At 36.6% G+C, this 17,471-nt stretch overlaps 1 protein-coding gene across 1 annotated transcript in view; it reads right to left on the bottom strand.

Moving 5' to 3' along the window:
• LOC149410786 (uncharacterized) overlaps positions 1–17,471 on the bottom strand; it is a 32,296-nt gene that overhangs the window by 10,307 nt on the left and 4,518 nt on the right. The window contains exons 3-11 of the mRNA XM_089648339.1: positions 16,062–16,205; positions 14,392–14,544; positions 13,554–13,736; positions 7,394–7,486; positions 5,973–6,128; positions 5,369–5,551; positions 4,204–4,352; positions 1,685–1,877; positions 264–411 (exon numbers count right to left, since the gene is read on the bottom strand). Of these exons, the coding sequence (XP_089504465.1) occupies positions 264–411; positions 1,685–1,877; positions 4,204–4,352; positions 5,369–5,551; positions 5,973–6,128; positions 7,394–7,486; positions 13,554–13,736; positions 14,392–14,544; positions 16,062–16,205 (1,402 nt within the window). The remainder of the gene's footprint in view (positions 1–263; positions 412–1,684; positions 1,878–4,203; positions 4,353–5,368; positions 5,552–5,972; positions 6,129–7,393; positions 7,487–13,553; positions 13,737–14,391; positions 14,545–16,061; positions 16,206–17,471) is intronic.

Below are 17,471 nucleotides of genomic sequence, written 5' to 3'. Positions count from 1 at the left end.
GTAAAAACAAATCGAAGAAGCGGTCCGTTCTCATGAAGCCAACGTCAACTGTGAACGGGTGTTCTGTTCGTATACGTCGAGTTTCACGAACATGCACCGGTGCACAGCGGATCAATGCTGCTAGCTTTTTAAAGCTCCATCAAAATACCTGTAGAACAGATTCAGCATGCCCACATTGCATCATTAGAGATGGTAGTCGGTCTGTTAACAATGGATTGTCAATCAGACAGTGTTATTTGAATGCAGGAGACTTGGTAACGCACCTAGCTTCAGCATCGTGATCCCAGCAGTCTTCGCAGGTGTCCCTGGCGAGTCGGGCTCCTCGCGTGTTGATCAGCCGCGGCGAGAACAGCGGCCTGGCCTTCCTCCGCGCCACCACCAGCTGCATCTGCTCCAAGGTGGGCTGCTCTCCTGCAAATAGATACGCACGGTTATTAACTCTGCACGCAATCATAACATACATATGATACGGCATTCATACGCGGATGTATCGCACGTCTGATACAGCAACTTTGGTTTGCGATAATACAGCGTTCCATAATCTAGTGCTTTCACGACCTTCGTGGTCACGATCCTAGGACCAAGTTTGCAGTTTCAAATTTCAATATGTTCAAGTAACTTTTATTTGATTAACTTTGTGTTATTTCACAATTTAATCATTTAAAATAATAAAATATATATTAAAAATCATTTAAAATAATAAAATATATACTTGCACAACATTCCAGAGTCGTAGATACTTTCAGTATCGCCCTGGTAAAAAACCATATTCAGAATTGATATATCTGTAGCCATGTTTGGTGATCAGATTTGAATAGCCAGGTACTTCCCCACCTTCCTATTTCTCATCTTCTTCCCCTTCCCACTACCTTCATCTTCACAACATACCCCATTTGGGAATATAATACCATAATCTCACTGGCGCCAGACGGTGTCAATCAAGTCAACCCATTTCCATTTTTTCTTTTAACATTGGAAATATTAGTTCCTGAAGTCTATCTTCTTAGAATACCCTGAGTATCCTGGTGGTAGAACCGTTTGATAGTTAGTTACACAGATCAAGAAAGTGTCCTTTTCAATGACTTGTCCATAAATGAATCTAACAGCTTACAGGCAACTCACATTGTACTAACACTATGTGGTCTTCAAAAATAAAATCTGTTTACGAATTACCTACTATGTAGTCCTTTTTACAATGAATTGCTCTCTTCGTAATAAAGTACTTGAGAATCCCATATCGAACCAAACAAATTCGTATTGTTTCTGAAATTTAATATTTTATTACAATATTTAGTTAGGCAGCCCGATTTGATAGTACAAAGGACGATTAGGTAAGAAAACGAACATTCAGACCCTGCGCAGAAAGTCCCACAATGGACTGCGTTGCAAACCGTTACCGTAAGGTTCGCTCTTTAATTTTCTACCCAGGGTCTGGTCAGACTCTTAGACTAGGTAGCTCTTGATGGTGGTCAGAGTACAACTGGTTTTTTCAAGAAATGCTGGAACCCTCCAGATATCAAAATGTTACTCAGATTTTGGATTAGGGCATATCTATCCTTTTCTTGGTTTGTGGTTAGTTAGTTTTAGTTTTCCAGTGTGATTAAAAGGCCATACGACATAAGGCTGCCAATTTCAGTAATTTTCAACAGCATCATCGTAAGACGAAAGGTCCCTGGTGCCTTACCGACTTGAGCATGGTACGGGGGCGCGTAGTCGGGCGCCCCGGGCTGCGAGTGCGCCGGGCCGCAGCGGGACAGCAGCTCCCACAGCACGAGGGCCAAAGCGTACACATCCACCGCTCGAAGGGCCGCATCACATCTACGCAAGTCCAAAGCGCCTTCCAGCGCTTCAGGGGACAGGTAGCGAAGGGTTCCAGCCTAGAAATATAAACAAATATATATTATTATTGATGGGAAATGAAATGGAGATGATAACAGGATTGTCAGATCAGAAATGCTGCATTTTATCACTGCCAGGAGATCTTTGGCAATTAATTCCCATATTTGAGGAAAACAGTTCGAGAAAATTTTGAATAATTGTGTCTCAAAGCTCAATTGGTAGAGTATTATTCAAAATTGTCCCGGTAAGACACGAGGATTTGGATTGGATTCCCAGTTGCAGTAGCGGCTCGAGCATTTCTTCGATGGTGGGGACCGGCATTTTTTAAGTATAATCTAACTATCTGAAGCATAATAATATGTTAAATTCCACAAACAAAAAGTTCACAGAAAAGTCACGCACTTAATCATACGTCTAAATACAAAATATATGAAAATGTCTATGGATGTATACAAATTTATAATATAGAATAATAAAAATAAAGCAATATCTTGCAAGACAATTGCGAAAATTAGGTTCTAAAGAAGGAGGAAGCGCAACACAACATAATGCGCTAATAATAAATCGCGAAATTCATTGAATTTATTTTGAACGCGCGTGATTTCCGCCAGAAACTAACAAACCGTCTAATAATTCTCACAAGGGGATTTAAAAGTCTGTCCCAAAATGAGATTCGCGGTTACAGGTAAAATGATTGTAATCAAACTCTCAAATAATCTTAAGCAAACAGATCGTAAGCAAAATGATCGTAGGCGAATAATAAGCAAATTATAGTGTCTGTGTGTCATGTTGAAGAAAAAAGATGTCATACGATTTATGTGTAGCCATTTATTTTATGAGAAAACTAGCTGTACCCCCCGCCACGCGTTGCTATGGCTCAGTCTGTCTGTGAAACGATCGCGTGTTGCTACATCCGTATGTTTTACGTCCAACAGATGGCTAGTTTTAAAAAAGCATTTTTTACATAATTCTTTTCTATAATATAGGTATAAACACGCGTATTAGAATGCAACGTTGTTTCACAATTTCAAAGCAATCAGTGAAGAACTTTAGGAGATTTAAGATTTTGAACAAATGAAAATTTATATTTTTATTTATATAAATAGACAGTTTTCGATCAAATGGTAATTTACGATCAAAAGCGCTTAAGATCAAATGATAATTATGATCTCTTTACACACAATCTTTTGAATAAAACCTTTTTGCTTATGTTCAGTTGATTACAGTCAAAACATTGGTTGACGAGATTCGCATGTGTGGTAGGACGGAATCCCTACGAAAAGAATCCAAATGCACATAAAAACAGATAATTTCAAGCCAAAAAACTCAGTGACAACCACTGTCTGCGCTGTGCACATGGCCTATATGTTCAGCGGCTTCAGAGGTTGAGCTTGAGTTTTGTGTATTCTAAAAGGAAGATCGCGGAGCAGTTCGTTGGAGAAGTTCATCCATAGGAACTATGTATTCTAATTTCGAGCTTGAAAATAATCTGAAATAATTTTTGTATTATATTTCTGCAAATATCAATTGTTATAATTCATTAACCTCTCAGACAAAGACTATTATTTACTATGTGTTGCTTTGAGAACTGTCAAAACGTGATAATTTTTGTGTTATTTACGAGTTTTGCTAAAAGCTTCATAACTCACGTTTTGGGAAACGTAGCCTCATTTTAAAAAATGTTTTGGAAAGATTATGAAATTCACTATCGCATTGTGTTGTAATACGTAAATATTTGCGTTTCTAAATATACATTTTATGAAAACGTCAAAAATATCTAAAAATCGCTTACCATTATTTCAAAGCTGTGAAAAATGTACTTTTTTCTGAGTATCATAAAGAAATAACACTTTATATATTGAAGAAATATAATTAGAAACTATTAGTCACCTCAAAATATTAACCGTCCAAACTAAAATATTTTTAATAAATTATTTAGAAACGCAATAAATTATGAACGAACAAGATGACAGATCCAATCGCCTTAGATAATGCACCTCTACTTTCCATAGATATTCTTGAACACAGACGCGTAGTGTTATTCATTATCGATACTCTGTTTTTTAAATCATGGCAATCCGTATACTAGTGATGGAAATAAATCGATTTTTGTAAAATCTCGCGCATTTACGTGAAAAGACGTTCTAATGTCTTGACCGCTATTATCATATTTACGTCTTTTGACGTTCTAATGTTCTGAGTGGTTAATTTTGATGAAAACAAAACTTCAACTGTTTTTCTCTTTTAGTAGGATTTGGGAACATATAGAGGGGATCGACGCTATTGTCCCCCTATGAAGAACCGTTACAGAATGGTGTCTTTTTCCGTTCAATGTTTCATTGAGATTTGTTGACGATGGAGTACCTCCTGAATCCGATGCTGCTGCACCGCCCTGGGAGTATCCGGCAGTGCCATGGCTAGTCCCAGATCTGCGAGGCAGCAGCTCAGGTCTGCGCGCACCACCACGTTCGAGGAGTTCACGTCGCGGTGAACGATGCACGGTTTGTACTGATCTGGAATTAATTAAAAATAAACGGATCAATACCAAAAATTGTATTTTCCCAATAGCCCCGTCTCCGAAGGGTCAGGCAGAGAAGGTGGACTGCAAAACAACTCTGTCTTGACAAACGCTCCTTATTTTATTCTCATTTATACATCATCTCATACTCTTATATTGTACCTAATCTTACAATACACAATTTAAGTATTTGAGTTGCTCAATTGAGGAGCTGCATGTAATGACAACTTATGAGTAAAACGAGTTCATAGCTGTCTTGAAATGCAGAGTATATACCTACATATTCACTTGTAACTTATTTTAGTGCATTAGTGTATTAACTATTGCTTTCAGCTCCGTCTGTGAAGCCTGCAGAAGCAATATTTACACAGCAGATAAAGAAGGAATTGGAGATACCTAAAAGGCGATGGTGTGCAATAAGTTGTTACAGCATCCAGCTCTTCAATTGTGTTAATATCTTCCTGACTTATTCATACATCCACTTTTGCATCATATATTTGCTTAACACTCTTTTCTACGTCCATCTGCACTACATGTTCAAACTATCTAAGCATTCTCAAGTACTTTTCTTCTTTGCATGGTGAAAGGGGAATGCTTAGGTTATGTAGCCGGTCGATGGCATCCCTTGATTCAGCACAGGTGTGCCTCTGGGAAAAGGTACATGGTCCTACGTTGTGCTCTGTTGTTTGTATTTAACCTCATTCATACAATTCATACAACTTTAGGCATCATAAACGTACAGCGAATGTGACTGTACCGGATGCAGTTCAGTGAGGTTGCATTTTTCCGAGGGAGACAGAACTCCGGCAGTTTAAAAGATCTAGGTCTGCTACAGAGTTCACAACCACTTTTTAGAAGAGTATTGTGACTGCAGAAAACTTTCACCTACAGTCCAAGAGAGTTTCCTGGATGCGGCCATACATTTTTTTATTTCACAAGTTACCCAATAAGTTTGATAGTGCCATCATAGGTCAAAACGAGCATCTGGCAAAGTAGCAGAGTATGTATTACCGTTCCGGTCGATGTGAGTGTGCAGGTGTGCCAGAGCGGAGGCGACTCCGAGCGCCATCTTGGTGTAGGTGTCCCAGTGGAGAGTGTGCGCAGCCAGGTACTGGCGCAGCGAGCCCAGCGGGGCCAGCTGAAGCACCAGCAGGTGCTCCGAGCTGCCCTCCAGAGTCGGACGGGTGTCACAACCTGGAATTAGACAGATAGTCAAAATATAATTTAATTGATTGTGTACCACAGTGATGGATGGAATGAATTACTACATATTAATAAATTTAAATATGGTAAAATTTCGATATCTCTAAAAGTTACAAATTTATGAACTTTCAAAATGAACACTGGTAAAATATATGCAATAGTGTCCCGTAATTCAAACACAGTACAATTCATAATTTGAATGGTAGTGCTGCAGTTCCGCCGTGAATGTCCCATGGCGTTGCACACTTTACAGTTGGCCGCTAAAATCAACATTTTGATGGCTTAAATCTGTTAAATTCTGTATTCAGCGTGGTCTAATATAATAAATATGATACATTTTTCACTGTAGAAGACGACCTCAATGTACCGTGATGCTCAAAGTCTTCAAGGAAAGTTATTAATTTAATGTTACCGAGGTAGGCCAGTAGATTAGGGTGTCCCATGTGCGGCAGGCAGTAGAGTTCCCTCTCGCGTGACCAGAGGGCTACTCGGGAGGACGGCAGGGCTTTGACTGCCACTGGGACGCCGCCCAAAGAGCCGCGCCACACTTTAGCATGCCTCCCCTCGCCTGAAATTATATAAACCGTTAATATAACTCTCTGGTTACCTCAGTCACCAACAGCACAGACTGTTTTAACTGCCGACCTGCGGGACAAACTTACCAATGGTCATGCCGGTGGGGATATTGATATATTTAAGAAATTAGACAATTTATACGAAGCATAATTTCGATAGCAAGCTTTGTTGCTGATAGTAATCAAATCTTAATCTGCTTTTATACAGGTTTTTCCAATAAGAGGTGTTATTTTGATATTCCAAGAAAAATGCCATTTTTTAATATAAATGATCGAATGTTTATTTCATTATAAAGAGGAAGGTATGCCGTTAATAGTGAAAAATAACATCAGTCAAATGACCACCACGACCACGCCTACAGGACCATATCCTTTTCATGAAATTTTGATTATTTCAATGCGTTGTTGAAGCGTGTATCGTTCCATTTTTATTAATGGCGTAGTTTCTACTTGTCAAATGTCAAAAAATGACAGCTTCAAAAGTAATATCTACCGAAATAGCGGGCTATTCAAAATAACACCTCTTATTGGAAAACCCTATATATTTACCCCCTTGCTTATGGGCATATTTTGGATGTTGCACGGCTGATAAACGGCCATTTAGAATATGTAGATTAATGGTTGTTTGTCAGTAGTGTAGTGTTAGAACGCATTTATCAGCAAGGCACTTATTGTTTTCCTTAAAAAACATTCGTAAGCAGTAAATACACACCCAAAGAAAAATATTTTATTACATCTGTACTGTAAACCATTTGAAATGGTTTGAACCATGTGTGGTGACTTCCCTGCCTTATTTTTTATGTGAATACCACACAAGAGTCCCAATTGCTACCAACTGTTGGGATATGTGAGGGGAAGGAGATGGAGAAGAGGAAGGTGGGAAAGTACCTGAAAGAATCTTCTTCCATTCCCACACTTCGGGTTCCAGTTGACAGTTGGGATACATTAAAAAAAGACCTCCACAATCTCTCCTCCTTTAAATGAAAAAGTCCAGATGAATGTGCCGTACGATTTTAGACATATTTATTTCTACCCGAGTTTAATGTCGGTAAATGTAGTGTCATAAAATAGTATGCTGAATGACGACACATTTTACAAATTATTATCATTACAAAAGTCCACAAGGGCTGAGATATACGCACAAACATGTCAATTATATAAACCATGAAGGTTGGTTTACTTAATGCCACATTTATAATGTTGTTCAAAATTAACCTAACCTAATACAACATTTCCAATTAGTATTATAATGAATTACCTATATTGTCGTGTAGTTTGAGGTTATCCACGCAGGTGGCACTGCAGGAGAAACCTGGCCCTCCAGCTTCTTGGGTGTTTCCATGTTCCATATCTAGAAATAAAACAAAATAAATATTTATTTTAAGGCGATGCACTACGTCGTGTAATATTTTTAATCGAGCCGCTCTCAATAACACACCTTACGTAGATGGCGATAAGGCTTAAATTCCCGCTTAACACCATCCGCCTGTTTTGATTTATGCAAGAATAAAACATGGCCAAAAAGTGCCTTTTATTTTATTTTGTGGATGTTCAGGCACAAATATTTAATTTTTTTACAATCATTTTATAAATAACTTAATTTGCCACATTATACAATAAAACCCATAACCGAATTTTTTTTTTTTTTTTTACAGGTTTTTTTTTCGAAGTCTGTCTCACTAGGATAAACCTGTGTCGAGACAGACGTATTAGATACATGAATTAATGTTTACATATTTTTTGATACATAAAATATTTCATTACATTAAATGACATTGTGAAAAAGATACAAAATAATAAATAATAATAATAAATGATAAATTTGTTAATCAGCATCTAGTTGGAGTACATACTTATGTAGGGATTTTTATAAAATTTTTGATCATGGATCTGTCTTGGCTGATGATCCAAGACTTGATGTCTGTTTTATATTTCAAAAAAAATTCGTTCAGTCTAATGGCTAGTGGGAGAGCATTATATAGCCTTGTTGCAAAATATCTAAAATTTCTCTGGCCAAAAGTTGTTTTAGCGAAAGGGATTTGTAAGAAATTATGTCCTTTGGTTCTAGTATCACTAGTAGATGGATCTAGTAAATGGATTCGTAAGTAGGAGATTTTGAACTAAAGCAGTTTTCATAGGCCTATACATTATTTTTTTCTGGGCTTATAAAAAGACTCTAAAAAATACTCGATTATTTCAAAGTCCAAGATGCACAGCACCTACTCGCAGTATTCAATTAAAGCATCTGAAACATTTCTAGGCAACCAAATTTTCAAACCAAAAACACATTATTTTAAATTACTACGTAGTGGATCGCCTTGATAATAATTAACATCAGCAAATTCTCGGGTAGCGGCATAAGTGATTTTTCATACTTTCTTCAATCTTTGACCCTTCGTTCACAAGTATTCGATGCTCATGTGGTGTCCTTCTTAAGTCAGTTCTGTAATATCCTTGACTTTCTTCAGAAACAAAAATCCTGTTTTATTCGAATATTCCATCAATAACATAGCTTTAGAAAGAGTCACGGAAATGAGAGATCTTGGAATTATTTTGGATGAAAAACTAAGTATCACCAATCATGTCCATCAAATTGTGAACAAAGATATGAAAACACTAGGCTTCGTATTAAGAACAACTAAAAACTTTAATTCTTTACAAGCCATTAAACTATTATACGTATCTCTAGTAAGAAGTCTAATTGAATATAACTCAGTAGTTTGGTCTCCATCTTACAAAATTCACATTAACAACATTGAGTGAATACAAAAAAAATTTCTACGTTTTATAAATTTTAAATTAAATATCCCTGTCGAAGACTTAAAATACAATTTCTTATTAAATACTCTAAAAATACATACATTAGAAGATAGACGTAAAATAAACGATTTAACATTCTTATTCAAAATACTTAACTCTAAATTCGACTGTTGTGAACTCCTGCAACTTATAAACATACATACACCCACAGTAACAATACGACAAAATACAATATTCTACAGCAGCACACATAAGCGTAACTACATTGCCCACTCTCCGATACAACGACTTCACACCATGGGAAATCATTACTTGGTGATGTTGACATATTCAATACCAACTTGGCAAGTTTTGTGGATCATTTAAAAAATTTATTTCAACAATACTCCTAAACACATCATGTAAACCTACAAATAGCTGTAATTTTCTGTTTTTGTTTCTTGTGTTTGTATGACTTGTTGCATAGCTTTTATCAAATGTAATTTTTTTTTGTAACTTTTAAAGTATCTGTCAAATTAAAATTATGTATACTACCAACCATGTTAAAGCCCTCTGGGCGTTAAATAAATAAATAAATAATCCTTGATATTAGTGAATGAGCTCACCCATAGATGGCACTAGATTAGTCTATTAGGTTAACCACAGATGGCGTTATCTGTCGAGGATAATAAATAAAGTGGCAACCTCAAGGTCGGGGTCCAGATTATTCCAACCGCCTGCTAATTAAGATATCAAAGCCACTGTGACAAAATGTCTGACGTAAGTGACACCATATTTTATGACTCAATTACATGAGTGGCGACAACCTGAAAATGACATCGCTGACGAGTTGACAAAATGTCAAATACGTGTACCAATCTCCGTGTAGATGTATGGCAGTCGCCAATATACCTGAATCGTAGAGTATTGGATACTTGCGTAGCTTTATGAAGGTACTGACTTCTGGGAGACCTTAACATTGACAGAATGGAGGCTAATACAACATTAGAATTGAATTGGAGGGAGACTGCAGATTGGTATGAGATGAAGCAGTTATATAGATGGCCAGAAGTCCCCAATGATTTTTTGTTAACTAAAGGGTTGTAACAGATTGTGACTGTTCAATCACTTTTATTATTTCAATCATTTCCGATACAATAATACAGAAAGAGACGTCTTGGTCACAAGCTGTTATTCATTGTGAGTTATTGTTGCTCTATAGATGAATCAAAATGAGATTAGAGACATCTATTGACAATTAGTTGCATTGATATCATAGTTTCAAACCTTTCTTACCAAAATCATTAAATTTGTACAGATATTTTAAGATGAAACAGTTTTAGCATTTTTTTTTTTATTTTACAATTTAAACCTGCTAAACTGCTTTTGCAGTTTGTCTAAATTTGTTTTGGTTAAGTTAATATAACAGAATAGAAAAAATAAAAATATAAAATAAAAATATGGTTGCAGTATAAGCGTTATACATATATCAGACAAGTACAATTGAAACAATCACATCGAAAGAATATCCATATTTAACCTTTCCCTTACTGTGCTAAAAAAATACACGCGTTCCGGTGCTGTGTAGTCAATACACATCTCAAAATAAGCGATTTAATATCGGAAAAATAAGAATATTCATAGCTAATCGATTATGTTTATCATATTTTATATCAAAAGTGATAATAATTGTAATTTAATTGCTGAAAACATGAAAAAACCATCGGCAGATGCTAAAGAAACGTGCGAGAGGTCCACATCTAACGACGGTTCGCGGCCAACTGGCTAGCGGCGCGACTGGCGGCTGGCACAAACACAACTGTGCGGTCGTAGGTATCGATGGTCTAAATCAAAACTACAATTGCAGAAGTGTGGATGTCTCATGTTCCCGCATAGCGAATTAAAGCGGGACATCAATAGCGTGTCATTTCCTCGCACACTCTTCGCGTATTAGTATCACACGGTTGATTGTATTGGTGTATTTGTTCCAGATTTTTAACAAAAAACTATGATAATTAATTGAATTTGAAAACTATGTAAAATATTATTTTTTAATTCAGTGCATAAATGTATAACGGAGGAATACCTAAAATCTGAACTCAGAATTTATTATATTTATGGAGTTTTTAAAGTTATTAGAAGCAATGTGTAGTAAATACACACCACAGATAAGGAAGGGTTAACATACATAGTTCCATTGTGAATTCCAATAAGCTATACAAGGGCCTCAGTAGGCCAATAGACATTTTCTTAGATTATATTTGACTTTAGTGGTGTATAAGGTATTATTTTTTTATTGAAATTGGTAGATTATTATATATCTTGGGCACAATGTAGATTAGAGTTCATTCTCCAGACTTATTGGTACATTTCGGAACTACTAATCCATCATTTTGAGTGAATCTTGTGTTAGGTTTATGGTAGACTCTTTCCTTATAAAGCGTGATTTTTTTGAGGTTAGGATTTTCATGCATTAGTATTTGACAGATCACGTGGGATTTCAGACATGGTGTCAAAGAGAAAGATGCTCAGTATGCTTTGACATTTCATCATGAATAGACTTACTAACGAGCAACGCTTGCAAATCATTGAATTTTATTACCAAAATCAGTGTTCGGTTCGAAATGTGTTTCGCGCTTTACGTCCGATTTATGGTCTACATAATCGACCAAGTGAGCAAACAATTAATGCGATTGTGACCAAGTTTCGCACTCAGTTTACTTTATTGGACATTAAACCAACCACACGAATGCGTACAGTGCGTATTGCGTCTGTTTCTGAGAGTGTTGCTGAAGACCGTGAAATGTCGATTCGTCGCCGTTCGCAGCAATTGGGTTTGTGTTATTCGACCACATGGAAGATTTTACGCAAAGATCTTGGTGTAAAACCGTATAAAATACAGCTCGTGCAAGAACTGAAGCCGAACGATCTGCCACAACGTCGAATTTTCAGTGAATGGGCCCTAGAAAAGTTGGCAGAAAATCCGCTTTTTTATCGACAAATTTTGTTCAGCGATGAGGCTCATTTCTGGTTGAATGGCTACGTAAATAAGCAAAATTGCCGCATTTGGAGTGAAGAGCAACCAGAAGCCGTTCAAGAACTGCCCATGCATCCCGAAAAATGCACTGTTTGGTGTGGTTTGTACGCTGGTGGAATCATTGGACCGTATTTTTTCAAAGATGCTGTTGGACGCAACGTTACGGTGAATGGCGATCGCTATCGTTCGATGCTAACAAACTTTTTGTTGCCAAAAATGGAAGAACTGAACTTGGTTGACATGTGGTTTCAACAAGATGGCGCTACATGCCACACAGCTCGCGATTCTATGGCCATTTTGAGGGAAAACTTCGGAGAACAATTCATCTCAAGAAATGGACCGGTAAGTTGGCCACCAAGATCATGCGATTTGACGCCTTTAGACTATTTTTTGTGGGGCTACGTCAAGTCTAAAGTCTACAGAAATAAGCCAGCAACTATTCCAGCTTTGGAAGACAACATTTCCGAAGAAATTCGGGCTATTCCGGCCGAAATGCTCGAAAAAGTTGCCCAAAATTGGACTTTCCGAATGGACCACCTAAGACGCAGCCGCGGTCAACATTTAAATGAAATTATCTTCAAAAAGTAAATGTCATGGACCAATCTAACGTTTCAAATAAAGAACCGATGAGATTTTGCAAATTTTATGCGTTTTTTTTTAAAAAAAAGTTATCAAGCTCTTAAAAAATCACCCTTTACAAGGAATCCGACGATATAATTTGTTTACTTATGATATTATACAACAATAATCCTCTAACATTCAAAGACTTGTACATTATTTTTGATGTTACTTCTGTGTGCATTTGTGTATTTATGGATTAATAATTTAATAATGGAGTTTTGTAACGTTCGTATATAGCTTATATTTGTTTTACATGAATGTCCCCAAGACGTAATTCCATATCGGATAGTGGATTCGGCCAGAGATGAGTAGATTAACTTTAAGGTACTTATATTTTATTTTATAAATCTTACTTACTATAGTCCGGAAACGTTTACAAACATTCAAATGCGTGTGTATGTAGCGAATGCGTTTCATTATATCTGGCGTGTGCAGATCTTATGTGCATGATTTTAGATTTTTTAGCATTTATTATGAGGCCCGAGTCATGAGGCCATATCAGTATGGCATTGAAATCAAGCTGCATAAGGTTCATTGCAGTAATCAGGTCTTGGTTGTGATATTACGAGTGCCGAATCGTCTGCATACACCAAATGTTTAACGAAGGAAAACAATCTACTCATAATTGAAACATATATAATATAAAGGGTTGGCCCTAAAATTGACCCCTGTGCGACACCTGTTGAGATATTTATTTTTTTAGAATTTTTACTGATATTTGTCGATTTCTTAGTAATTTTTTTGATAATACTAGCAACTTTCCTCTGAATACAGATGAAGATATTTAAAAAAAAGCCAGTCAAGGAACTAAAAAGGTTAGTGCCAAAGTCGGAAATGTATATATTTGAATCTATATTGAGTCCTAATTTCAGAAACATTGTAAGGGGAAACGAAAGAGATACGTAGATAAAAACAATAAACAAAATTTGGGAGAATTTGAACCTGCCCTAAGCCAGAAGTTTTCAGTTATTACTTAATGTTCATTGTAGTTACTAAGAAACATGTAAATAGTATAAATTACCAGGGTCCAGCGTGCTGTGGGCGGACTTGCCCAGCCGGCAACACAGCGTCAGCAGCAGGGCAGCGATGACGAGAGCCCCGAGGAATGCTGCCACCACGCCAATCAAGGTGGCACCGCCCAGGAAGTGCGGCGAGGGGTCCACGCTGATCAAGGGCGTCCAGGATTCTTCCGTCGATGGGATGGCTGTGAAGGAAAGACGAAGTCAACTGGGTGTTTTGATTTTAAAAACTTCTAGAGCAAGAAAAAGGAGGGAGGCGTTTTGATTATTGGTAGGTCAAGCAAGCTGGAGAATAATGAAAATATGCATGAAAACAAAGACGGAAGATACCCAACTGACTAATCTAGTATTTTAATGCCGACTTCACACGTGGACAATACAGAAGACAGGACAATATTGTTCATCCCAGCTCTGTGTGTAGTCTCGACTGCAGAGGATAAGACAATGGGACAGTACAACAATTGAAACGGAATGCTGCGAAAATTGATACAGACGATGCGGGTTCATGTTCTCGATAAATATTAGGTCTCTTATACCAAGATGTATTAGAATTGTTGGAAGATGAACTAAATAATAAAAAGCAAAAACTGTGGATTAGGAATTGGATGGGGCGCAGATCTTCTTGAGATTGTCTGCAATGATCCTTAAAGAATTAGAAGGGGAAGATCATCAGGAGTATAAATTGTGCATGAGAATGTCACCAGAGCACTTTGAATTGCTACTAAGCCTCGTTTCGAGTTCTCGTTTTACACATGGGCAATGCGGTCAGGCGCGGTGTTGGAGGTAAGACATTGTCTTGCGGAGATAGCCTATTATATAAATTCCATTGGACACACTGACCTGTATTGAGCGGTGGGGACAGTGGCTGGGCATTGCACAGGTCGGCCCTGCAGCAGCAGAACTTGGTGGTGGGGCGTGCTCGAGGAGGGGGGCGCTCCGAGGTACACGCCTCCTTGGAGCATGCCTCCTGGATATCTGAAGACTCCCAGCAACCTGCAAACAAAATAATAAATTAATAATGGCTAGTTCCACTGAATAGACAATACACACCGGAAATGGAAACCACTAGCCACTGACTTTGGTACTTGGTAGCCCATTTTGTACACGCTCTATCTCTCTTAAACTTGCCTGACATCATGCATCGCCATCCCATTTCTCAAAATGAAAATTTCATAATGATGACAAAACACAGTTCTGGATTTGAAATTTAACTCTTGGTGTGTGGCCGCATAATCTGATTCTATTTGTCGTCATAACTTAATTGTTTTTTGTAAATTGTACTGTCCTACCAGATAATGTGTTAATTAATATATAATCTACCATATTTAGTTTCATAATCCAATAGTTAAGAGAAATATTATTTTTTTTATTGATCCATGTCGATATGGAGACTAATTAACTTTAACTTTTTTTCTTTTTAAATAGAAAGACAAAATTTTCTTACATTAAAAATAGCCTGCAATATTTTAATTCCTTCATAACCCACAACGCCCGGATGGGAACCTGACGCTTTGGATCCCTAGGCCACCAGCCGGTCTAAAAATAATGACCTTTCTAATAAAAAAACATTTCCCAACCGTTAAACGGTGTTTTAGTTGCACATTGAATAAAGACTGTATAATTTCTGTTTCGAACACTTACTAATAAAAATTGTTTTTAAATGACTGCGAAAGACCTGACAACTTGCATTTTCGCTGTGTGACACCCAAGGTTCCCGTCTAGAAAAGTTAGGTTATTTCTGACATATTATTTTTTAATTGACCGTTCTCGCATGAATTTCTTAAAAAAAATTCCGTGAAAACGATGGTTTTTATTAACATGAATGCCTTATGCACATATAAGTACACATAAATCCAAGAAATCAATATTTAAATTGTTTATTCATGATGTCAATTTTCTTAGGTTTATTCTCTGGGAAATATTAAAATATTTTTTTTATTGTATGAACGAGATATAAAGTGAGGTAACAGTTTTCTTGCTGATTCTCTAAATAAAATTAATGTATTTTCAAAATTTCGTATACTATAAAATTTTTCAAAAGTCTAGAAGATAATTTTATCTAGTTTCTAAAAATGTTAATTGTGTTTACGACATTTTCAAAAAGAAGAAATATATAGCAGATTTAATACCTTGAGAAAATCCCGAAATTTGATATTCTCAAGATTTGATTTGAAATTTCAAATCTACAAAACTAATAATATAATACAATTTTAATTTATTAGTAAGTTTTTCACATACGCGGTTGTTTATCAATTGTATAAAATTTATACCACCTTTATTAGTATGTATATATTTGATTTTATTGTAGAAAGCAGTCACTTTGTGGTTTAACATATTTAATAAAATAAAATACTTTTTGTTTTAAAACCACGAGTTACTCGGTAATAATTTGTACCCTGAAGATGCTTGAGTAAAGCGAAACTGGTCGGTTATAAAAATTATTAAAAACTCGTGGTTTTAAAACAAAAGGTATTTTATTTTATTATATGTATATATTTGAGTTTTCTCACCTTGTCCGAGGATGGATATATCGCCCGGTTCCTTTCCCTGACTCCAGAAAGCGTAGCAGAAGTCTGTCGGTTTGGCGCAGTGTTCAACGTGCATGTAGCCCAGCCCAGGAACTGTCATATTACTCAATACTGGCTCACGTTCATCTGAACAAAAGTAAATATAGATTATGATGTGTTGAAACTCAATTAAAATTAACTTGAATACGAGACCCCCAATGAGACACCAGTGCCATTAACACGTCCCATCCAAAATTATTTTTACTGAAACTGACCACAGCAACTAAATTAATTGCTGTGCGAACTTGGCCTGAATTTAATGACGTAGTCAAAATGACAAAATTATTTTTTAATATAAACTATTTTTTTTAATTTAAAAAATTAAACATTTTGTCGAGAGGCTTAAATAATGGTGGACCGGGGAGAAGGCCTTCTAAGATAGCCGCCCTAAATTGTAGCCGCTCGGAACGAATGGGTTAAAATTTTTCCGAAAATCTCATTTTCGGAACAAAAACTATTTTTGTAGCAGAAAACATTTGTGGGTTTTTAAAGCAAATTTTAATCGTAAATGAAAACAAGCAACTTTTTTTTTGGTTGATAATATCTTGCGATAAGAAAATAAACAATGTATTTTGCAATATTTGAAAAAATATCACCGATGGCATGGACGTTAAGTAGATATGTAATTTTTTTTTCCATTTCACTCTCAAATTTGGCATTCCTTTGGTGTGGGGGGTCTTTTTAAGACGAAGTTCGGAGAAGGAAAAAGGTATGAGGGGTGGGTAAGAATATGAAGATCAGGAATGACGGCTGAATTCATCTATCCCACAGCTGCTGCACGGATGCACCCGTCACCAAGACCTGGACAATCCTCACCCCTGTGAATCCGACCACCTCTCTTAAGTCACCAAAAGAAGCGAACCACCAGAGGTGACCTATGACAGAGGTGTTGATTCCCGGGGCGGCAGTGCCCGTACCCGCCTCCCAAATTGAAGGTTGAATTGTTTATTTGGGTGCGTGTTGACTGAATTGTTCATACGAAGAATCCACATAATAACATGATGTTGGAGAATGTTTATATAGATAAAATGGGTAGGGGAAGGAGATTTAGTAGGCTATAACTGAGTAATATATGGAAAAAGCCATAAAAGCATAATGCAGATTGTCCGTGAGTAATTTTGTATAATTGATAGATTTTTGGAATAGCTTCCATGCAAACAAGTTCTAACTGATACAATGGTCTTAAGAACATTTCTTTGATCTCTAATAATAAAGAATAAAACAATGTAAAACTTTTTGTTTTAAAAATAAATTTCATATCTTAGAGGGAATAAAACAAACCCTATAAACATATTGACTATTTTGTGCAAGGCCTTTCTTCCACAGGGATACGAAAGTATCCGATAATTTAAG

Source organism: Hesperophylax consimilis, chromosome 27 (genome assembly GCF_061612785.1).
Source record: "Hesperophylax consimilis isolate HC1 chromosome 27, BYU_Hcon_1.0, whole genome shotgun sequence".
Lineage (NCBI taxonomy): Eukaryota > Metazoa > Arthropoda > Insecta > Trichoptera > Limnephilidae > Hesperophylax > Hesperophylax consimilis.
Note: the sequence above shows the minus strand (reverse complement) of the source record. Positions and strands in the feature narration are given on the sequence as shown.